The sequence below is a fragment of the Syngnathus scovelli genome, chromosome 2 (genome assembly GCF_024217435.2).
Source record: "Syngnathus scovelli strain Florida chromosome 2, RoL_Ssco_1.2, whole genome shotgun sequence".
Taxonomy (NCBI): domain Eukaryota; kingdom Metazoa; phylum Chordata; class Actinopteri; order Syngnathiformes; family Syngnathidae; genus Syngnathus; species Syngnathus scovelli.
Window position 1 is genome coordinate 25,867,334 of NC_090848.1, and position 24,577 is coordinate 25,891,910.

The 24,577-nt window shown below is 41.3% G+C and overlaps 1 protein-coding gene and 1 long non-coding RNA gene across 12 annotated transcripts in view; one reads left to right on the forward strand and one right to left on the reverse strand.

The window, feature by feature from the left end:
- LOC125988692 (tumor protein D54) overlaps window positions 1-24,577 on the forward strand; it is a 177,151-nt gene that overhangs the window by 89,886 nt on the left and 62,688 nt on the right. For 6 of the 10 annotated variants that reach the window (XM_068653190.1, XM_068653191.1, XM_068653207.1 and 3 more), the window contains 2 exons: window positions 5,565-5,613; window positions 7,737-7,772. The exons of 1 other annotated variant lie outside the window; for it this stretch is intronic. In XM_068653190.1, the coding sequence (XP_068509291.1) occupies window positions 5,565-5,613; window positions 7,737-7,772 (85 nt within the window). The remainder of the gene's footprint in view (window positions 1-5,564; window positions 5,614-7,736; window positions 7,773-24,577) is intronic. 3 more of the 10 variants (XM_068653198.1, XM_068653199.1, XM_068653215.1) reach the window with 1 other exon arrangement.
- Window positions 18,511-24,406, reverse strand: LOC125988709 (uncharacterized). Of its 2 annotated transcripts, XR_011088227.1 has the most exons (4): window positions 23,628-24,406; window positions 23,384-23,497; window positions 22,831-22,862; window positions 18,511-18,820 (listed from the first exon to the last, which is right to left on the reverse strand). It is a non-coding gene; the product is annotated as an uncharacterized lncRNA (long non-coding RNA). The 2 variants fall into 2 exon arrangements; XR_007488460.2 differs by having other exon boundaries at window positions 23,384-24,406.

The following is a 24,577-nucleotide window of genomic DNA, read 5'->3' on the forward strand; positions in this document are numbered from 1 at the left end:
CCAGCAGTTTCGGTTCTTTATGCGGGAGATAGATTCAGAGTTTGCCGACATTCCTTATCATACAGAGGTGCGTTGGCTAAGTCGGGGGCAAGTTCTCACTGAGTTTTTGAGCTCAGCAACGAAATCTGTCAGTTCATGGACAGTAAAGGAAAAGACTCCACTGTTTTGAGGGATGAAAAATGGAAGTGCGAGTTGGCGTTTCTGGCCAATAGAAACAGCTCATCTTTAACACCTTAAATCTGCAGCTCCAGGGACGTGACCACATGATCACTGACATGTATGACGCAGTGAAGGCATTTCAAGTGAGGCTACTTTTATGGGAGACACAAATGCAACAGTGCAACTTGCCTCACTTTCCCTGTTGCCAAGTAATGTTGAACCAAGTCAGCACAATTGTGTTCCCCAAAACGCACTTTGCCGACAAACTGTGCACAGTTCGTGCGGCACTTTAATGACTTTGATGCACGAAAAAAGGGTTTTGAGTTGCTTCGCAACCCATTTGCTGTCGATCTTGAAACTGCACTTGTGCAGATTCAGATGGAACTGATTGATCTACAGTGGAATGGGACACTGAAGGCAAAGTACGGCACTGCAGGGCCCGCACAGTTCATTCACTCCATCCCTGCAACAATGCCCCAGCTCCGTTTTCATGCGGCTCGAACCTTGTGCATGTTTGGGAGCACATATCTGTGTGAGAAGCTCTTCTCAGTGATGAAGATTAAAAAAACAGCACACAGAAGTTGTCTCACTGATGAGCACCTGCAGTCCAGCCTGAGAATCTCCACAACACAGGACTTCACACCAAACATAAACCAACTTGTTGCCAAAAAATAGATGCCAGATGTCCGGCTGCGATCAGAGCATATGATCAGATCAGAGTCATAAGAGCAAAGAAAACTGAATGATTTAAAATTGAAAGTTAAAGTTAAAGTTCCAGTGATCGTCACACACACATCTGGGTGTGGTGAAAGTTGTCCTCTGCATTTAACCCATCCCCGTGTTATTTTGATACATCCCCTGGGGGAGAGGGGAGAGGGGAGCAGTGAGCAGCAGCGGTTCTGCGCTCGGGAATCATTTGGTGATCTAACCCCCCAATTCCAACCCTTAATGCTGAGTGCCAAGCAGGGAGGCAATGGGTACCATTTTTATAGTCTTTGGTGTGATCCGGCCGAACCCACAACCTTCCAGTCTCAGGGCAGACACTCTACCACTAGGCCACTGAGCTGGTTGTTGAGCATGTTGAGCATGGTTTTATATGCAGTAATTAGAACTTTAAATCTCTTTTGTTTCTCTATCTTAGTCATACTGTAAACCAATCAGTTCTTTTTAAAGTGAAGACAGATTTAATCCTTAACATCAGGAATTGTCAGACCTGGTTCGAAATAGATATCTTAAACTCAGCTACGTGCAGGTGTGCGCTAGTCTAAATAACGAATCCCCGTAGTTTTACCAAAGACAGCTAAATATATCCGAGATTTTACAAGTGCAACAAATCAAAGGAAGATAGCCGCCAGGAGAAAAAGAGCGTGGTCATTGTGACGCCGTGTCTCAACAGATTACTCTACACGAGCTTCAAATGACTTTTGTGGGATTGCTGTCCTGAAGAGATTAAATTGACTCCTTCAGAATCAATTTCTTAGAGGCGGTCAGCAACTCGGGCGAATATTTTCCGAACTCTGGCTTATTTAACTCTTGTCTCCTCATGAAAGCTGTGTTGGAGCAATGGGGCCAAGAGTTTAACCCTTTAGACGGAATGTCGGTCGCTTAGGTTTGATAAGTGCAGGATTTGACATGTGGCGCCCAACGTGGGGCAAAATTTTCAATGTTAGAAGCTGCCAATGTTACGGCTGTAACAAGAATGAAAACACATTGTTATAATTATCATAAGTGTCAAACCTGCACTTTTTATTAAAGCGACCGGCTTCCCGTTAAAGGGTTGAATAAGCCGGGGGTGAAGGGACTCGTCCGAATGCTAACCACCTTTGTTAAATTAATTCTAAAAGAATCAATATAATCTCTTTATGACGGAAATCCCTCTGAAGTCAAATGACGCTCGTGCTGAGTAACTTAAATTTGAGGCACGTCGTCAGAATAACCACGCCATACTGATGGCTCCCTTCGGTGATTTGAGGCTTTTGTTATTTCGGATATTTTTAGATGTCTTTGTTAAGACCTCAGGGATTCGTTGATCTAGCGCACCTAGTTGTGCCGAAGTAACTATTTATATGGGTCAGCTCTACTTCGTTGCCGAAGTAGCGGGCCTACACGTCTTCATTCAATGAAGAGTCGAATTAATGGAAGTATGACAGTAATAGTATTTGAGAGGAAATTTGATACATTAATCATTAATTCTAACCATATATAAACTCCTTGCTGTTGAAATGCTTCAAATAAATCAATTATTTAAACGAATGATATTTTCAAACGAATTAAATATTTAGACGGAATAAAATTATCCTTAAAATAATTTTGAAGGCAATTTAATGCGTCAATTGTCTGAGTTAGATTTAAGCGCGGCCTGACAAGTACAGAACGGGCCCGCAACGGATGAATTACTCAATTGAAGTAAATATTTAAACAAATTAAATACTCAAACAGAATTAGATTATCCTTCAAATAATTTTGAAGGCAATTTAATGCGCAATTGTCCAAGTTAGATTTAAGCGCTGCCCAACAAATACAGAACGGGCCCGCAACCAACGAACAATTGAATGGATTTGAATCCAACAATAATCCGACTAATCTAATTTAAACACATTTATTAATTGTATTTATCACGGTCCGATTTTATACCATAAGTACCTGTAACCGAATCGAATTGTCAAATCAAAATTAAACAATCAATCGCATATGCCATACAAATTAGCGCACAACGAATTAAATGATTATACAAAGCCACATTTATTGAAAAAGTATGAAATAAAATTACAAATCTTAATTCCTCCAACAACTTGAACAATTTCACTCACTGATACCCGTTCAAATAAAATCATTCAGTCACAGAGTCATTTTGATTATAAAACAAAACACAGTAGCGTAGGAAAAGGTAGCTACAAGTTGTATGCTATTTTTGGTGGACATAAAGTCGAGTGATCAGTTCGCTTTTATTTCTAAAAGTCAAATTTGGGAAATAGGTTGGCCTCGAGGGGACCGGCGTTCTGCCCCACGGCTGTCCTTCCTCCGGTTTAAACACAGAAAAAGCCGTTCCCCTCACCTAGTTATCTTGCGTCTTACTCTAAGATTCCTGAGGCTTCAAAAGGCCTTGGAACTCTCAAAGTCAAAGTCAAAGTCTCCTTTATTGTCAATTCCTCCGCATGTCAAGACACACAAAGAGATCGAAATTACGTTTCTCACTATCCCAGGGTGACAAGACAGAGTTCACAGCGCACATACAAGTAAACAACACAGGAAAAATAAAACAAGAAGATGAACAATAACTAGCACGCTAGCCGCTCCCGATGCACAGCAGAGTCCGGAAAGATGACAGTCAACCAGGCCACTGTGAACACGAGCACACAGCAGGCACGCACTGTCCGGTTCGTGGATCCTATCAGGCGAACACAACCCATCTTTTCGTCCCGCGAACGAACGTACGCCAGGAGAATGGAAGGCACGGCTGGGCGACCTGGGTTGGCCGCAAGCCTGGCCCGACGTCTCCGCGCTGGCCCCTCTTCCGCTGCCTCGCAGACCCGCTGCAGACCCGCTGCCGACGCATCCCAACAATGCTCCAGGACGGAGCAGTCGGAGCTCACGACGCAGTCCAACCGGGGGAGGAAGAGCAGGCCAGTCCGGCGTCGCTCCATGACGAAGCAGTCCGAGCGCCCTTAATCTCTCCGCACCAAAGTCCAGAACGCCATAAAACCCACTTCCGCCGATGTTGAGCAGAACATGCCCGCCACACTAGTAGCACGACGTATCACACGAGACGGACATACACAAAACTGCCGGACAAACACTCAGTAAACGCTCACAAAATACCGAACGGGACAGAGAGTGGCCGCTGCGTGTGTGCGCGAGCTTCTTCACGTATTATTGCTCTTTGGGAGAGAGAAGCCCCGCTGTTGTCTGTAGTGGCTTTTTTATAGGCCTTTCTGCCCCCGCCCCACCCCACCCCCTTACTGGCATCTATACTTCCCATAGCATAGGATTGCACAATCTCATCTGATCAGTGAGGGTTGCGCAATCCCCTTCTGCCTCTCAGCTGGGAACCACTGCTGGCTCAGCGTCCTTGCTTTGGATTGCTCAATCCATGTTTTTCCCACATTGCGCAAGCCTGCTGCCACCCTGGCAGCTGTTTCCGCTCTTTCATTTTTCCCACAATTTATTTTCCACCAAAAATACTGCCAACAATCTTCTGAGCCCCTTCTCCTTTCTAAATCATTCAAAACACTTTTCCATGAAAATAAAACTTGACTATACTGATTAAAATATCTCAAAACATTTGAATCAACCCTTTTGAATAACCATACTGATTAAACTATCTCAAAATATTTGAATCAACCTTTTTTGAGTAACCATACTGATTAAAATATCTCAAAACATTTGAATCAACCTTTTTTGAATAACCATACTGATTAAAACTTCTGAAAACATTTGAATCAACCTTTTTGATTAACCATACTCATTAAAACATCTTAAATCATTTGAATCAACCGTTTTGAATAACCATGCTGATTAATACATCATAAAACATTTGAATCAACCTTTTTTGACTACCGTAATTTCCGTACTATAAGCCGCACCGGCCTATAAGCCGCACCAGCTAAAATTCGGGGATATTTTAGTTTTTTTCTTACATAAGCCGCACCGGACTATAAGCCGCACGTGCACACGAGTTTTTTACAAAGAAAGACAGTACACAGAAAGCCTTTTTAAAGTTTGAATAACATACAACATGTCTTTCTAAACATTGCCTGTGACGCAGCAGTAGTACCGCAGCAACACGGAAGCGTTAAGCATGTCTCCAAGGTAGCAGAAGCTGTCCACCACCTCGTACATCTCCAATAATGTGATAATATTGCTTTAAGCTGTTTTCTGAATATATAGTCGTCAAGCAAAGAAATTAAATCAAAAATCTAAACATGTGCTTCCATGTGTGACTCAGAACCGACCCCGTGCCATTTTATTTATCCATATATTTACTACTTCAGCTTGTTTACTCGATTGCCCCTTCTGGTCTCATGTAAAGGTTTGGTACCATCTCTTGGAAAAATGTGGAATTTCTGCAATACCAATTTATTCAATAATTCCATACTCACGTTTTGCACCACCTGTTGCTAAAATTTGGAATTTCAGCCATGCCAATTTATTCCTGGGAACAATCCAATACTCGTATTTTGCACCATCTTTATGCCCCATCCACCATGTTACTTGACAATCGTATTATTATTATTATTATTCATCCATCTATCCATTTTCTATACCGCTTGTCCCCACGGGGGTCATGGGCATGCTGGAGCCTATTCCAGCAGTCGTCGGGCAGTAGGCGGGGACATTATTAGTATTAGTATTATTATGACGAAAATTAACATTTGTGAAATGTTGACGCAACACTTGTATCACAGGAACTCTGCAACCTTCAAGTCATTTGAGGACAAAGTGGGCAACCTTAAGGTGAGTAATTTTCTGGGTTATCCTATTAAGTTACAATTAAACATACAGTACGCCAGTAAGAGACAGGAGAACAAGAACACAACCAGAGCCAGTGTCTCTTCTTGTGCAAGAAGGGAAAGTGAAGCTCTTCCACTTCCCCTGGGCTCCTTTTTATTGGCTTTGACCTGGAAAGAGGTGGCTCCAAGTCACACTTATATGGCGATGTTTGTGTGTGCGTGTGTTTTGAGTATGTGTGTGATGATTTGGGGAGTGCAATTGTGCGTGTGTGCATGTGCGCCTTATAATCCAGTGCGCCATATAGTACAGAAAATACTGTAGTAATATTACAATAAATGCAATAACAGTTAAGGTGGGTGGCGATGAGCATCTGGGAGTAGGTGTCTATGCTCCAGTGAGAATAAAAAAACGGTCCCCATGTAGAATTGTCGTCTGTTACCAGCAAAATGGGTGAGGGTATTTCGGAGAAAGCCTCCAGCCCCTAAGTTTCCAAGAGGTGTAGACAGATAGACAGATGGACTAGACAGACAGGCAGATAGATACTTTATTGATCCGGGGGGGAAATTCAGTTGCCAGCAGTACGAATAAACAATTAAATCAATGAATTAACAGACAATATAAACATCGGACATAACAAAAATGACAAACAAAACAAGAGATGATAATAGAGCCACAGTAGATACAAAAGAAACCAGTGATTGAATAAATAAACCTCAGCAGACGAAAGTGTCAATACAGCACCCGCTGTCCTGCTACAGACGTCAGATCAGGCAGCTCTGCGCCCACAACAGAACCCGCCTTCCTTACCAGTTTGTCTAGGCGTGAGACATCCCTCTTCTTGATGCTGTCCCCCCAGCACGCCACCGTAAAGAAGAGGGCGCTCGTCACAACAAAGTGATAAAACTTCCCCAGCAAGACATTGCAGATGTTGAAGAATGCCAACTGCCTGAGGATGTACAGCCGGCATTTTCTTTCTTGCACAAAGCGTCCACATTAGCAGACCACTCTAATTTATCCAGCAACACTCCCAAGATATTTACAGGTCTGCACTATCTCCACACAGTTTCCAGTCACTGGCTCAGGACAAGGCCTGGGCCTCCTGAAGTCCACCACCATTTCCCTGAACTTCGCGGTGTTTAAGTGCAAGTGGTTGGAGCCTCACCAACTGGCGAAGCGCCAGACCAGGCTCTTGTACTCCTCCTGTTCATCTCGAATACAGCCAATATTTGTAGTGTCATCCGCAAACTTCTGCACATGGCAGAACGCAGAGTTGTACTGGAAGTCAGAGGTGTACAGGGTGAATAGGAAGGGAGAGAGCACCGTTCCCTGCGGACCTCCCACGCTGCTCCTCACCATGCCAAACCTACAGCCTCTCATGCACACATACTGGGGTCTGCCAGTCAGATCGTCCATCATCCATGCCCTCAGGTGTGAGCTCACGCCCATCACCGACAGCATGGACTGAATGGTGTTAAAGGTGCTGGAGAAATCCAGGAAAGTAATCCTCACAGCCCCTTTTCCCTTGTCCATGTGAGGAAGAGAGCGATGCTGCATGTAGGCAACAGTATCCTTCAACCCCCACCTTCTCCCAATAGGCTACTGATGGACCAGTAGGTTGTGGGCCAGATCCAGTTATCGGAAGGGTTTTTGCCACCTTTTTTCCACTATTATTTCCTGTTATTTCCTTGGTTCATCTCAAGTTGATAACTACCCTTTATCTCAACCCATTTGGTCTCAGGGGCCAAACAACACCGTTGTTGGGAAATGCTTAGGGCAAAATAATGTAATTACTAATGTTATACGACCCAAAATTGTTGCTTAGTGTATCTTGACATCCTGTATCCCGGAGTCCTAGCATAAAAATGTTCTGGTGTTTACCGCCTTGCTACTATCAAATATCAATCTCGACATACCCTAAATCACAACTCAACAAAATATCTCTCCGCCTGGTTTGCATGTTAGCACATCGCCTCATAGTTCAGATTATTCTGTTAGCCGGGTCCGTCCGCAGGTAGCGAAACACATGGCCGTAGAAGCGCAGCTGGCGCTCCCATATCTGACAGTCAACACACCTCATCTCTGCCCTCTCCAGTACCGTCTGGTTGAACACACGGTCTTGCCAACAGATCCCGAGGATGCGGCGAAGCGAGGTGCAAACGAAGGTGTTCAGCCGTCGTCTTTGGCTCGCGGTCGGTGTCCATGCTTCACTTGAGTATAGCACGACAGGCATGAACAGTGAGCGAAAGACGCGGACCTTCGTCAATCTGCTCAGATATAGGGAGTGCCACACGGTCTACTTCAGCTAGCCCATCACTCCCTGTGCAAGGCCAAGTCGACGATCGACTTCTGCCTCGCACAAGGTAGAGCGATGAACCACACTGCTGAGGTAGGTGAACTCTTCCACAATCTCAAACCTTCTTGCCTGCCACGTCAGCCGACTCAATAGTACCATCCAGAATCTCGCCGAATGCCTAGATCTTTGTCTTGATCCAGGAGACACGTAGACCCAACGGCTCCACTTCCTCACCCAGCGTTTCGAGGGCCCCCATGAGGACATCCAGTGTCTCCGCAAAGATCACCGCGTTGTCGGTGCTGATCCGAAAGTTGCCGAACGATGCTCCACAGTCCATCCTCCCGACGACTCAGTCCTTAATCCAGTCCATATAAGCGCTGAAGAGGGCCGGCGCGAGCACACACCCATGACTCACCCCAGTATCAACTGGGAAGAAGTCAGCGGTGGTGCCGCCGTGCCTAACAGCACACAATCAGTACCGGAATACAGAGCCAAGGCAAGGTGGACGAGGTGCGGATGGATCCCCGGAGGTCTAGGAGTCTCCACAGGGCGTCTCTACTGAGTCGAATGCCTTGAAGTAGATATAGGCTGCTAGCAGCTTTCTATCGAATTCTCAAAGGCACTCTGTCAGGACGCAGAGAGCAAAGATATGGTCGACGGTGGATCTCTTTGGTGTGAAACCGGATTGCTCAGGTCGCTGATGCTGTAGCGCAATGTGGCGCATTCTGTTCAGAAGTACACGGGCGAAGACTTTGCCAGGCACTAAGAGGAAGGTAACCGATAGTTTTTGCACTCCCGGATGTCGTCCTTCCCCTTCCATATCGGAACAACAATGCCCTGCTTCCAGTCGCTTGGGACAACGCCCGAGCTCCACGCAGAGCAGAGCAGGGAGTGCAACCCCTCAAGGGCGGCCTCCCCCCTGCACGGAGCATCTCCGCGTAGATACCACAATTCCCCGTTGCGCTTCTGTACTCCAGCTGGCCCAATGCCTTTCGGAATTCCTCAAGGCTGGGCACATCAGTGCTGATAGGATGGGAAGGCGCTGGGGCTAGGATACCGTCCACGGATAACTCGCACCTGAGGGGGTTGACTCACTACAACCCCTGAAAGCACTCGGCCCTGCACTTCAGCTTGCCCTCTTCCGGCTGGATTGTACATCCGCTGCCAGTACCGCTGAGCTTCGCGGCCTGGGTCCAGCCGAACGAAGTTCCCGGATCGCCCTGTAAACCGGGCGGGCATCACCTGTAATCAGGTGATGCTCAACCGTCTCAGGGACCCGTTCCTCCTGATCCCAGCTGCCTGTAGCGATCGGCATGCCCACGACAATGTTCGTCGTCCCGACGGATAGGCCACTCCAACGTCTCCTGGGTACGTCAAGTATGCTCTCCTTGGCAGCCCCCACGATTGAGTCTCTGAACCCCTCCCACATCGCCTGCGGACTCCCCGAGGAGTCCAGCCACCCAAGCCTTCCAGCCGGACTCCTTACATATGCCCCAGCCACGTCAAGCTCCCGTAGCCGGCCAACGTCCAGCCTTACTTGGCCAGGCGCTGTCCTTCTCGGGGCCTTGAGACGGAGCTGTAGCGTGGTGACGAGGAGCCGGTGGTCAGTATCGAAGAACTGAGCACTCCGGAACACCCGACAGGCCTGCAGCAGGGACTATCATCAACTCACGAGAACGTGGTCAATCGCCTTCCTGGTGGGGCCGGTATTAGAATACCAAGTCCACGGCCACGGAACCGCCCTCTGAAACCATAAACTACAAACCCTCAGCCTATAACCCGTGGCAAAGTCCAGCATCAGGGAGTACTTGGGGTCGTGTTCCCCGTCGGGAAATGTTACAGAGCTGTGAGGACCGTTGCGCGCCTCATCGCCACTCCTGGAGGTGCCTGTGACAGCATTGAAGTCCCCAAGGGCAATCAGGATGTCACCCCCACCCTCTGGACCACGTCCACCGCCGAGTTGAGCTTGGCTTCCTTCGTGGAGAGCTCACTCACCCCGGTGGGAGCGTATACCGTGACAAACGACACCACGACCCAAGGAGTGAACGAGGCAGTCACATAATACGCTCTGAGACCGGCGTGACTTACTTCACCTGCGAGACCAGTCGGTCGGCCACCCTTCAAGGCCACCCCCTGGAGATGCCGGCCATCGCTCCGGCCCGACCAGTAGTAGATGTAACCACCCACTCTGGTTTCGCCAAAACAAGGCCACCTCACCTCTGAGGGCCGCCACCACAATGTCCAACCTGTGGAGCTCTGCAGACAAGCAAGGCACGTCGGAGTCTTCCTTGAGCGAGAGCATGTTCCAAGCGGCCGCCGAATAGAACGTCTCAGGTTTAACCGAAGGCTTCGCAATCCGATGTAGTGTATTGTGAGAACAGAAATTGTGCATTATAAATGGTAATGATGAGTTAGGGGAAAAATATGTGAATTAAGATGAAAACTGAGGAAAAAATAAATTATAAGGACAATGTTGAATAGCAATATTTTTTTAAGGAACTGCCAAGAAAGCTTGGGAAAGTTATGATGGGCAGCGAAGAAAAAGCACAGCTGCCTGTCACATCCTTCTCCATCTTTTGCTAATGAGTTAAATGTCATTTTGACAAATGTGATTTTAGTGCTGAGTAGTAGTGTCACGATACCAAAATTTCAGTAGTCGGTACCATTACCTGTGATTTACCTCGATTCTCGATTTATAATTCGGTACCACGGTAAAGTCCCCCAAAGTCCCAATGATCATCGTCACAAACACATCTGGGTGTGGTGAAATTTGTCCTCTGCATTTAACCCATCCCCATGTGATTTTGATCCATCCCCTGGGGGAGAGGGGAGCAGTGAGCAGCAGCAGTGCCGCGCTCGGGAATCATTTGGTGATCTAACCCCCCAGTTCCGAACCTTAAATGCTGAGTGCCAAGCAGGGAGGCAATGGGTCCCATTTTTATAGTCTTTGGTATGACCCGGCCGTTATTGAACCCACAACCTTCCAGTCTCAGGGCGGACACTCTACTACTAGGCCACTAAGCAACAACAAAACAACAGAATCCACTAACTTTTAAAATCCCTAATTTAGTTGCAACTGCTTAATCCGTATAGTAAACTTTATACGTTAAAAAAAGAGCAGCAGTGGCATGGAACCTTCAAGTCACATCTATAAAAAATGGCAAGACTGATTATAGCTAATATTCAGCTATATACACATTCGGAATCGAAAATCTAGAATTTTTGTTAAGTGGGAAGTTGTGGAATTGGTAAGCAGAAGATGAATAGTTTAAAGTTGAAATGGGTTGAATCGGTTGAAAAAGTAGAACTTAGAGCAAATGTTGAATGCCCCATAAAGAATGATTGGGAATTTAAAAAAAAATTGCGCCAAAATTTTTTGAAATTTTGACCGAAAAGTTTAAAAGGTTCGCTTTGGAATTCTAAAGTTGAAACGGGTTGAATCGGACAGAAATTGTAAGTTAGAGCATATGTAGAAAAATGAGGGCACTTCTGGTTTGTATGGGGTCACTTCCGGTTCAAATGGGGGCACTTCTAGTTAATTTAGGTCACTTCCGGTTTAGTTGAGGAATTAAAAGAAAAAGCAATTGCGCCAAAATTTTTTGAAATTTGGAACAAAATGACAAACAACGGCTTCAGGAGGTTCATTTTTGGGGTTAAAATGTTGAAACAGGTTTAATCGGACAAAAATTGCAAAAGTTAGCTAAAATGTAGCTATTTAGGGCACTTAATGTTGAAATAAGGTCACTTCCGGTTTGATTTGGGTCACTTCCGGTTTGATTAGAGGCACTTCGGGTCCAGCTGAGGTCACTTCCGGTTTATTTGGGGTCACTTCCGGTTTAAAAAGGTCACTTCCGGTTCTATTTGGTGTCACTTCCGGTTTACCTGAGGTCACTTCCTGTTTAGCTGAGGTTACTTCCGGTTTGATTTGGGGCACTTCCGGTTCATTCTGGGTTCATTGGGGCAATTCAGGGTCAATCCAAGATGGCCGCCACACTGGAAGTGGGGGTGAAGGAGGTGAATATGGTAAGCATAAGGTAAACAAAGTGAATAAAGTTGGAATGGGTTGAATCGGTTGAAAAATGTGGAAAAAAGAGTAGAAAAACGAAATTGTAGAGAATTTTTGGTAAGTGGAAAGTTGTGGAATACGCAGGCAAAAGATGAACGGTTGAATGTTGTAACGGGTTGAATCAGTTAAAAAATGTAGAAGTTAGAGCAAATGTTGAATCCCCATAGAGAATGAATGGGAATTAAAAGAAAAAGCAATTGCGCCAAAATATTTTGAAATTTGGAACAAAACATAAAAAAACAGCTTCAGGAGGTTCACTTTTGGGGTTAAAATGTCGAAACGAGTTCAATCGGACAAAAAAAGCAAAAGTTAGCGCCTAATGTAGCTATTTAGGGCAGTTAATGTTGAAATAAGTTGGAGAATTTGGTTAAATTTCAAATTTCAAAATTTGGAATTTTTTGTAAGGGGAAGTTGTGGAATAGGTAAGCAAAAGATGAAGAGTTGAAAGTTGGAATGGGTTGAATCGGTAGAGAAATGTAGAAATGAGAGTAGAAAAACGAAATTTTGGAGAATTTGGTTGAATTTCAAATTTGGGATTTTTGGTAAGTGGGAAGTTGTGTAATACGTAGGCAAAAGATGAAGAGTTGAAAGTTGGAATGGGTTGAATCGGTTGAAAAATGTACAAATTAGAGTCGAAAAACGAAATTTCGCAGAATTTGGTTGAATTTCAAATTTGGAATTTTTGGTAAGTGGGAAGTTGTGAAATAGGTAAGCAAAAGATGAAAAGTTGAAAGTTGGAATGGATTGAATCGGTTGCACAATGTAAAGATTAGAGAAGAAAAACAAAATGTTTGAGAATTTGGTTGAATTTCAAATTTTGAATTTTTGGTAAGTGGGAAGTTGTGGAATAGGTAGGCAAAAGATGAGTTGAAAGTTGGAACGGGTTGAATCGGTTGGACAATGTAGAAATTAGAGTAGAAAAACGAAATTTTGGAGATTTTGGTTGAATTTCAAATTTGGAATTTTTGGTAAGTCGGAAGTTGTGGAATAGGTAGGCAAAAGATGAAGAGTTGAAAGTTGGAAGGGGTTGAATCGGTTGAACAATGTAGAAATTAGAGTAGAAAAACAAAATGTTGGAGAGTTTGGTTGAATTTCAAATATGGAATTTTTGGTAAGTGGGAAGTTGTGGAATAGATAGGCAAAAGATGAACAGTTGAAAGTTGGAATGAGTTGAATCGGTTGAACAATGTAGAAATTAGAGTAGAAAAACGAAATTTAGAAAGATTTGGTTGAATTTCAAATTTGGAATTTTTGGTAAACGGGAAGTTGTGGAATAGGTAGGCAAAACATGAACAGTTGAAAGTTGGAATGAGTTGAATCGGTTGAAAAATGTAGAAATTAGCATAAAAAACAAAATTTTTGAGAATTTGGTTGAATTCCAAATTTAAAAATTTGGAATTTTTCGTAAGTTGGAAGTTGTGGAATAGTTAGAAAAAGATGAACAGTTGAAAGTTGGAATGGGTTGAATCGGTTGAAAAACGTAAAAGTTAGAGTGGAAAAACGAAATTTTGGAGAATTTGGTTGAATTTCAAATTTGGAATTTTTGGTAAGTGGGAAGTTGTGGAATAGGTAGGCAAAAGATGAACAATTGAAAGTTGGAATGAGTTGAATCGGTTGAACAATGTAGAAAAAAGTGGAATGATGTAAATGTGAAATGTCGAATCTGCCATTAAGAATGAATGGGGAAAAATTTGTCGTAAGTTCGCGAATTTTGCGAAATCGGAAAATTTTCGGAACGAGAAAAATGGAAGCGCTCATCTCGTGAATATTTGGAACACGTCAAAAGTGGAACGGAGTGAATCGGATGAACTATGTGGAAGAAGAAGCGGGACAAAAAAGTGTGGAGAATAAAATATAACTAGAAAATGCAATTTCTGGAGAAATTGCGTGTGAAGGCGAAGACTTTGAATCACTTCTTTGGGAATGATGCCGAATGATGTTGAAATGAGTTGAATTTCTTGAGAAATGTGGAAAATAGAAGTGTAATACTAAATTTTGGAGAATGTGGTTGAATTTCAAATTTGAATTTTGGAATTTTTGGTAAGTGGGAGGTTGTGGAATAGGTAGGCAAAAGATGAACAGTTGAAAGTTGGAACGGGTTGAAACGGTTAAAAAATGTAGAAGTTAGAGCAAATCTTGAATCCCCATAGAGAATGACTGGGAATTAAAAGAAAAAGCAATTGCGCCAAAATATTTTGAAATTTGGAACAAAAGGACAAAAAACAGCTTCAGGAGGTTCCCTTTTGGGGTTAAAATGTTGAAACGGGTTTAATCGGACAAAAATTGCAAATGTTAGCTAAAATGTAGCTATTTAGGGCACTTAATGTTGAAATAAGATCACTTCCGGTTTGATTTGGGTCACTTCCGGTTTGATAAGAGGCACTTCCGGTCCAGCTGAGGTCACTTCCGGTTTATTTTGGGTCACTTCCGGTTTAAAAATGTCACTTCCGGTTTGATTTGGGGTCACTTCCGGTTTGATTTTGGGTCACTTCCGGTTTACCTAAGGTCACTTCCTGTTTACCTAAGGTCACTTGCGGTTTGATATGGGGCACTTCCGGTACATTCTGGGTTCATTGGGGGGACTTCCGGGTCAATCCAAGATGGCCACCACACTGGAAGTGTGGGTGAAGGAGGTGAATATGGTAAGCATAAGCTAAACAAAGTGAATAAAGTTGGAATGGGTTGAATCGGTTGAAAAATGTAATAAAAAAGAGTAGAAAAACGAAATTTTGGAATTTTTGGTAAGTGGAAGGTTGTGGAATAGGTAGGCAAAGGATGAACAGTTGAATGTTGGAACGGGTTGAATCGGTTAAAAAATGTAGAAGTGAGAGCAAATGTTAAATCCCCATAGAGAATGAATGGGAATTAAAAGAAAAAGCAATTGCGCCAAAATATTTTGAAATTTGGAACAAAACATAAAAAAACAGCTTCAGGAGGTTCACTTTTGGGGTTAAAATGTTGAAACGGGTTCAATCGGACAAAAAAAGCAAAAGTTAGCGCCTAATGTAGCTATTTAGGGCAGTTAATGTTGAAATAAGTTCACTTCCGGGTCTATTTGGGTCACTTCCGGTCTATTTGGGTCACTTCCGGTCTGATTAGAGGCACTTCCGGTCCAGCTGAGGTCACTTCCGGTTTATTTGGTGTCACTTCCGGTTTAAAAAGGTCACTTCCGGTTTAAAAAGGTCATTTCCGGTTTGATTTGGGGTCACTTCCGGTTTACCTGAGGTCACTTCCTGTTTACCTAAGGTCACTTCCGGTTTGATTTGGGGCACTTCCGGTTCATTCTAGGTTCAGGGTCAATCCAAGATGGCCGCCACACTGGAAGTGGGGGTCAAGGGTTGAATTGTGAAAGCATAGTGGAAGTGGGGGTGAAGGGGTGAATATGGTAAGTATGAGGTGACCAGAGTGAATAGAGTTGGAATGGGTTGAATCGGTTGAAAAATGTAGAAATTAGAGTGGAAAAACGAAATTTTGTAGAATTTGGTGTGAATTTCAAAATTGAAAATTTGGAAATTTTGGTAAGTGGGAAGGTGTGGAATAGGTAGGAAAAAGATGAACAGTTGAAAGGTGGAATGGGTCGAATCGGTCAAGAAATGTAGAAATTAGAGGTGAAAAACGGAATTTTGTGAAATTTTGTCGAAATTTTTAACGTGAAAACGTGAAATTTTTGAATTTGGGAATTTTGGGAATGTCGAGAATCATTCCGAATGTGGTTTGAATGTGCTGAATGAGGTGAATTTAAAAGGGGAATGACGTAAAAGTGAAATGTCGAATCTGCCATTAAGAATGAATGGGGAAAAATTCGTCGTAAATTCGCGAATTTTGCGAAATCGGAAAATTTTCGGAACGAGAAAAATGGAAGCGCTCATCTCGTGAATATTTGGAATACGTCAAAAGTGGAACGGAGTGAATCGGATGAACTATGTGGAAGAAGAAGCGGGACAAAAAAGTGTGGAGAATAAAATAGAAGAACTAGAAAATGCAATTTCTGGAGAAATTGCGTGTGAAGGCGAAGACTTTGATTCACTTCTTGGGGAATGTTGCCGAATGATGTTGAAATGAGTTGAATTTCTTGAGAAATGTGGAAAATAGAAGTGTAAAACTAAATTGTGGAGAATTTGGTTGAATTTCAAAATGGAATTTTGGAATTTTTGGTAAGTGGGAGGTTGTGGAATAGGTAGGCAAAAGATGAACAGTTGAAAGTTGGAACGGGTTGAAACGGTTAAAAAATGTAGAAGTTAGAGCAAATGTTGAATCCCCATAGAGAATGAATGGGAATTAAAAGAAAAAGCAATTGCGCCAAAATATTTTGAAATTTGGAACAAAAGGACAACAAACGGCTTCAGGAGGTTCCCTTTTGGGGTTAAAATGTTGAAACGGGTTTAATCGGACAAAAATTGCAAAAGTTAGCTAAAATGTAGCTATTTAGGGCACTTAATGTTGAAATAAGGTCACTTCCGGTTTGATTTGGGTCACTTCCGGTTTGATTAGAGGCACTTCCGGTCCAGCTGAGGTCACTTCCGGTTTATTTGGGGTCACTTCTGGTTTAAAAAGGTCACTTCCGGTTTAAAAAGGTCACTTCCGGTTTGATTTGGGGTCACTTCCGGTTTACCTAAGGTCACTTCCTGTTTACCTAAGGTCACTTGCGGTTTGATATGGGGCACTTCCGGTACATTCTGGGTTCATTGGGGACACTTCCGGGTCAATCCAAGATGGCCGCCACACTGGAAGTGTGGGTGAAGGAGGTGAATATGGTAAGCATAAGGTAAACAAAGTGAATAAAGTTGGAATGGGTTGAATCGGTTGAAAAATGTGGAAAAAAGAGTAGAAAAACGAAATTGTAGAGAATTTTTGGTAAGTGGAAAGTTGTGGAATAGGCAGGCAAAGGATGAACAGTTGAATGTTGGAACGGGTTGAATCGGTTAAAAAATGTAGAAGTGAGAGCAAATGTTGAATCCCCATAGAGAATGAATGGGAATTAAAAGAAAAAGCAATTGCGCCAAAATATTTTGAAATTTGGAACAAAACGTAAAAAACAGCTTCAGGAGGTTCACTTTTGGGGTTAAAATGTTGAAACGGGTTCAATCGGACAAAAAAAGCAAATGTTAGCGCCTAATGTAGCTATTTAGGGCAGTTAATGTTTAAATAAGTTCACTTCCGGGTTGATTTGGGTCACTTCCGGTCTATTTGGGTCACTTCCGGTTTGAATAAAGGCACTTCCGGTCTAGCTGAGGTCACTTCCTGTTTATTTGGGGTCACTTCCGGTTTAAAAAGGTCACTTCCGGTTTAAAAAGGTCACTTCCGGTTTACCTGAGGTCACTTCCTGTTTACCTAAGGTCACTTCCGGATTGATTTGGGGCACTTCCGGTTCATTCTAGGTTCATTGGGAGCACTTCAGGGTCAATCCAAGATGGCCGCCACACTGGAAGTGGGGGTCAAGGGTTGAATTGTGAAAGCATAGTGGAAGTGGGGGTGAATATGGTAAGGATGAAGTGACCAAAGTGAATTGAGTTGGAATGGGTTGAATCGGTTGAAAAATGTAGAAATTAGAGTGGAAAAACGGAATTTTGTAGAATTTGGTGTGAATTTCAAAATTGAAAATTTGGAAATTTTGGTAAGTGGGAAGGTGTGGAATAGGTAGGAAAAAGATGAACAGTTGAAAGTTGGAATGGGTTGAATCGGTCAAAAATTGTAGAAATTAGAGGTGAAAAACGGAATTTTGTGAAATTTTGTCGAAATTTTTAACGTGAAAACGTGAAATTTTACAATTTGGGAATTTTGGGAATGTCGAGAATCATTCCGAATGTGGTTTGAATGTGCTGAATGAGGTGAATTTAAAAGGGGAATGACGTAAATGTGAAATGTCGAATCTGCCATTGAGAATGAATGGGGAAAAATTTGTCGTAAATTCGCGAATTTTGCGAAATCGGAAAATTTTCGGAACGAGAAAAATGGAAGCGCTCATCTCGTGAATATTTGGAATACGTCAAAAGTGGAACGGAGTGAATCGGATGAACTATGTGGAAGAAGAAGCGGGACAAAAAAGTGGCGGGAATAAAATAGAAGAATAATAATAACTAGAAAATGCAATTTCTGGAGAAATTGCGTGTGAAGGCGAAGACTTTGAATCACTTCTTGGGGAATGATGGCGAATGATGTTGAAATGAGTTGAATTTCTTGAGAAATGTGGAAAATAGAAGTGTAATACTAAATTTTGGAGAATTTGGTTGAATTTCAAATTTGAAGTTTGGAATTTGTGGTAAGTGGGAGGTTGTGGAATAGGTAGGCAAAAGATGAACAGTTGAATGTTGGAACGGGTTGAATCGGTTAAAAAATGTAGACGTGAGAGCAAATGTTGAATCTCCATAGAGAATGAATGGGAATTAAAAGAAGAAGCAATTGCGCCAAAATATTTTGAAATTTGGAACAAAACGAAAATAAATAGCTTCAGGAGGTTCACTTTTGGAGTTAAAATGTTGAAATGGGTTCAATCGGACAAAAAATGCAAAGGTTAGCGACTAATGTAGCTATTTAGGGCAGTTAATGTTGAAATAAGTTCACTTCCGGGTTGATTTGGGTCACTTCCGGTCTATTTGGGTCACTTCCGGTCTGATTAGAGGCACTTCCGGTCCAGCTGAGGTCACTTCCGGTTAATTTGGGGTCACTTCCGGTTTAAAAAGGTCACTTCCGGTTTAAAAAAGGTCACTTCCGGTTTGATTTGGGGTCACTTCCGGTTTACCTGAGGTCACTTCCTGTTTACCTAAGGTCACTTCCGGTTTGATTTGGGCCACTTCCGGTTCATTCTAGGTTCATTGGGAGCACTTCAGGGTCAATCCAAGATGGCCGCCACACTGGAAGTGGGGGTCAAGGGTTGAATTTTGTAAGCATAGTGGAAGTGGGGGTGAAGGGGGTGAATATGGTAAGGATGAGGTGACCAAAGTGAATAAAGTTGGAATGGGTTGAATCGGTTGAAAAATGTAGAAATTAGAGTAGAAAAACCAAATTTTGTAGAATTTGGTTGAATTTCAAAATTGAAAATTTGGAAATTTTGGTAAGTGGGAAGGTGTGGAATAGGTAGGCAAAAGATGAACAGTTGAAAGTTGGAATGGGTTGAATCGGTTGAAAAACGTAGAAGTTAGAGTAGAAAAACAAAATTTTGGAGAATTTGGTTGAATTTCAAATTTGAAATTTTGGAATTTTTGGTAGGTGAGAAGTTGTGGAATAGGCAGGCAAAAGATGAACAGTTGAAAGTTGGAATGGGTTGAATCGGTTGAAAAATGTAGAAGTTAGAGTAGAAAAACGAAATTACGAAGAATTTGGTTGAATTTCAAATTTGAAAATTTGGAATTTTTTTGTAAGTGGGAAGTTGTGGAATAGGTAGGCAAAAGATGAACAGTTGGAAGTTGGAACGGGTTGAATCGGTCGAAAAATGTAGAAATTAGAGGTGAAAAACGAAATTTCGTGAAATTTTGTCGGAATTTTTAACGAGAAAACGTGAAATTTTTGAATTTGGGAATTTTGGGAATGTCGAGAATCATTCCGAATGTGGTTTGAATGTGCTGAATGAGGTGAATGTAAAAGGGGAATGACGTAAATGTGAAATGTCGAATCTGCCATTGAGAATGAATGGGGAAAAATTTGTCGTAAATTCGCGAATTTTGCGAAATCGGAAAATTTTCGGAACGAGAAAAATGGAAGCGCTCATCTCGTGAATATTTGGAATACGTCAAAAGTGGAACGGAGTGAATCGGATGAATTATGTGGAAGAAGAAACGGGACAAAAAAGTGGCGGGAATAAAATAGAAGAATAATAATAATAATAATAATAACTAGAAAATGCAATTTCTGGAGAAATTGCGTGTGAAGGCGAAGACTTTGAATCACTTCTTGGGGAATGCTGGCGAATTATGCTGAAACGAGTTGAATTACTTGAGAAATGTAGAAAATAGAGGTGAAAAACGGAATTTTGGAGAATTTGGTGGAATTTCAGAATTTTGGAGAATTTGGTTGAGTTTAAAATCTTAAAATGTGGAATTTATGGCAAGTGGAAATTTGGGGAATAGGTAGGAAAAAGATGAAGAGTTGAAAGTTGGAATGGGTTGAATCGGTTGAAAAATGTACAAATTAGAGTCGAAAAACGAAATTTTTCCGAATTTGGTTGAATTTCAAATTTGGAATTTTTGGTAAGTGGGAAGTTGTGAAATAGGTAAGCAAAAGATGAAAAGTTGAAAGTTGGAATGGATTGAATCGGTTGCACAATGTAAAGATTAGAGTAGAAAAACAAAATGTTTGAGAATTTGGTTGAATTTCAAATTTTTAATTTTTAATTTTTGGTAAGTGGGAAGTTGTGGAATAGGTAGGCAAAAGATGAAGAGTTGAAAGTTGGAATGGGTTGAATCGGTTGAACAATGTAGAAATTACAGTAGAAAAACGAAATTTTGGAGATTTTGGTTGAATTTCAAATTTGGAATTTTTGGTAAGTCGGAAGTTGTGGAATAGGTAGGCAAAAGATGAAGAGTTGAAAGTTGGAATGGGTTGAATCGGTTGAACAATAGAAATTAGAGTAGAAAAACAAAATGTTTGAGAATTTGGTTGAATTTCAAATATGGAATTTTTGGTAAGTGGGAAGTTGTCGAATAGGTAGGCAAAAGATGAAGAGTTGAAAGTTGGAATGGGTTGAATCGGTTGAACAATGTAGAAATTAGATTAGAAAAACGAAATTTTTGAGAATTTGGTTGAATTTCAAATTTGGAATTTTTGGTAAACGGGAAGTTGTGGAATAGGTAGGCAAAACATGAACAGTTGAAAGTTGGAATGAGTTAAATCGGTTAAAAAATGTCGAAATTAGAGTAGAAAAACAAAATTTTTGAGAATTTGGTTGAATTCCAAATTTGGAATTTTTTGTAAGTGGGAAGTTGTGAAATAGGTAAGCAAAAGATGAAAAGTTGAAAGTTGGAATGGATTGAATCGGTTTCACAATGTAAAGATTAGAGAAGAAAAACAAAATGTTTGAGAATTTGGTTGAATTTCAAATTTTGAATTTTTGGTAAGTGGGAAGTTGTGGAATAGGTAGGCAAAAGATGAAGAGTTGAAAGTTGGAACGGGTTGAATCGGTTGAACAATGTAGAAATTAGAGTAGAAAAACGAAATTTTGGAGATTTTGGTTGAATTACAAATTTGGAATTTTTGGTAAGTCGGAAGTTGTGGAATAGGTAGGCAAAAGATGAAGAGTTGAAAGTTGGAATGGGTTGAATCGGTTGAACAATGTAGAAATTAGAGTAGAAAAACGAAATTTTGGTTGAATTTCAAATTTGGAATTTTTGGTAAGTCGGAAGTTGTGGAATAGGTAGGCAAAAGATGAAGAGTTGAAAGTTGGAATGGGTTGAATCGGTTAAACAATGTAGAAATTAGAGTAGAAAAACAAAATGTTTGAGAATTTGGTTGAATTTCAAATATGGAATTTTTGGTAAGTGGGAAGTTGTGGAATAGATAGGCAAAAGATGAACAGTTGAAAGTTGGAATGAGTTGAATCGGTTGAACAATGTAGAAATTAGAGTAGAAAAACGAAATTTAGAAAGATTTGGTTGAATTTCAAATTTGGAATTTTTGGTAAACGGGAAGTTGTGGAATAGGTAGGCAAAACATGAACAGTTGAAAGTTGGAATGAGTTGAATCGGTTGAAAAATGTAGAAATTAGAGTAGAAAAACAAAATTTTTGAGAATTTGGTTGAATTCCAAATTTGAAAATTTGGAATTTTTCATAAGTTGGAAGTTGTGGAATAGTTAGAAAAAGATGAACAGTTGAAAGTTGGAATGGGTTGAATCGGTTGAAAAACGTAAAACTTAGAGTGGAAAAACGAAATTTTGGAGAATTTGGTTGAATTTCAAATTTGGAATTTTTGGTAAGTGGGAAGTTGTGGAATAGGTAGGCAAAAGATGAACAGTTGAAAGTTGGAATGAGTTGAATCGGTTGAACAATGTAGAAAAAAGTGGAATGATGTAAATGTGAAATGTCGAATCTGCCATTAAGAATGAATGGGGAAAAATTTGTCGTAAGTTCGCGAATTTTGCGAAATCGGAAAATTTTCGGAACGAGAAAAATGGAAGCGCTCATCTCGTGAATATTTGGAACGCGTGAAAAGTGGAACGGAGTGAATCGGATGAACTATGTGGAAGAAGAAGCGGGACAAAAAAGTGTGGAGAATAAAATAGAAGAAGAATAATAATAATAACTAGAAAATGCAATTTCTGGAGAAATTGCGTGTGAAGGCGAATACTTTGAATCACTTCTTGGGGAATGATACCGAATGATGTTGAAATGAGTTGAATTTCTTGAGAAATGTGGAAAATAGAAGTGTAATACGGAATTTTGGAGAATTTGGTTGAATCACTTCTTGGGGAATGATGCCGAATGATGTTGAAATGAGTTGAATTATTTGAGAAATGTAGAAGTGTAAAACGAAATTTTGGAGAATTTGTGGTGAATTTCAAAATTGAAATTCATGAAGTGGGATTGAGCTGAACCTGTTGAAGTTGGAACAATACAAATAGGTTAAAAAAATGGAAACTGCAGGTGAATATGTACATTTTAGAAAAAACAGTAAGCAAGAAAACCAGTAGGCGAGTAAAAACAGTAGATGCGCAAGAAATATTAGTCAACAATTAGAAACAGTCAGCAAGATAACTAGTAAGAATCAAATCTGAATCTGTCCTTATTCGGCATAACATAACATCTGCATGACAACATAACATCCACCAGGTGTCAGTGCTGAGCCACAGTTATTAGACATAAGATGAACAGTTTAAGTTTGGAACATGTCGAAAAAGACATTCCTGTCCACAAAGCCCAGTGAAAGGATACTGCTGCTTCAACGTTGGGGATGTCTGGATAATCTGCAGCAAAATCGAAAACAACACCAAAAATAAATCCTCTATCCACATTAAAAGTAAAATAACATTGAGTTTCTTTAAAAGTTGACAGAATTACATTGCATGTACAACGAAAAAATATGTACATCTCTTAAAACTTGTTACAAATGTAAGGCTGTGTGTGCAATTGTAACAGACAGAAATGATGAAGCCGGCTCATCCGCCGTGCAACATATTTATTTTCAGCGTCCTCTACTGGCAAAAATACATATTCCACTTGGACGCACAGGTTTCTTCCTCTCAATAGAAAAAACCTTCCTATAAACCAAAAATTCTGGGGAGGCAAGTGCCACATAATGTTGATCTTTTATTTATCAATGTATGCAAACGAATAGTTTTTATGTATTATCTATCTGTTTACCTGGTCGTTTATTACACCCAAAATGTATTATAGCTTTTTCCATACGGTGCAGACATCCATTCTCATTCACATACATTCTCATATTCACCTTGATCAGAGGGTTTTAAAAAAAGTATTTACATACCATCTTTGTAGTTGCCTGATGGATCTGTCCAGGTTCCCCCTTGCTTAGTCTTGCGTTTTTTCGTTCGCGTCCACCGTGTTGCATGTTCCTTAACGTGAGTCAGTTCCACATGGACTATGGAAAATGTGCGTCGGCAGACAGTGCATATTTTCCTCACACTTTTTGACACATCTATTTTCTGCTTCACCGTCCTCTCGGCAAGATTGAAACTTGTGTGCTTTTTTTTTTTTTAAGTAATACTTACCCCCTTGCGGTCGCAGTAACTGCCTGGAACGCGTCCATGCTGCTGAGTTAACTTCTGCAATCTACTTTGCGGTGCCACTGCACTTCAACCAATGAGATAATAAACTAAAGACAGCAGAAGTTGCAAATATCCTAAAATAAGACATAGGTAAAATACTATATACTATACATGAGAACCATATACGATACATTAATACCATTAACTATACATTAAAACAATACTTTAGCGACTGTATTTGCTATAAACAAATAAATAAACTGGGTCGCCTAAATCGGCGGATGACGTCGCCGGTAATGATATCCAACATCCACGAGGTGTCAGTGCTGAGCGACACAATCAACAGATTGTGAATCTATTTGCAATACCGTAATTATTCTAATTATCGCCCATATTCTAATAATCGCCCAGTGTGTGTTAGCGATGGGATAAATAAAAAACATTGGTACCTCTAATTATCGCCCATGCTGCTAAAAATTCCTTCCAAAACTTACGTTTTCCTCCGTGACCGCATGCCGACGTAATTGCGCAAGTTTCAATATAACTGATTTGACAGCACGTTGTGTGTCCCTTTTAAATTGTTTTTCTCCGTAAATTATGATACAATTATACATACAATATCCTCACACAATTACCGTATCGAGGCATGCGCTCGAACAAGACGATCGCGATAATATGACGTGGGCAACACGTGATGTGCGACGGTAACGTGTCGCATCGATGGCGCGTCAATGGACGCATCCCGCTGTTCGAGGTAGATCAGAACAGCCGCTGTTCTAGTGTTAAGAACACCAGTGAGATACTACATAAGGAAAATATACATATTATCGCCCATTTCAGTGCCCCTTGTAGATCGGACAATAATGGGTGATAATTAGAATAAATACGGTAATTTAATAAAACGGGTCACCTAAATCCACGGAAGACGTTGCTTGTAATTATTTCATACAGCC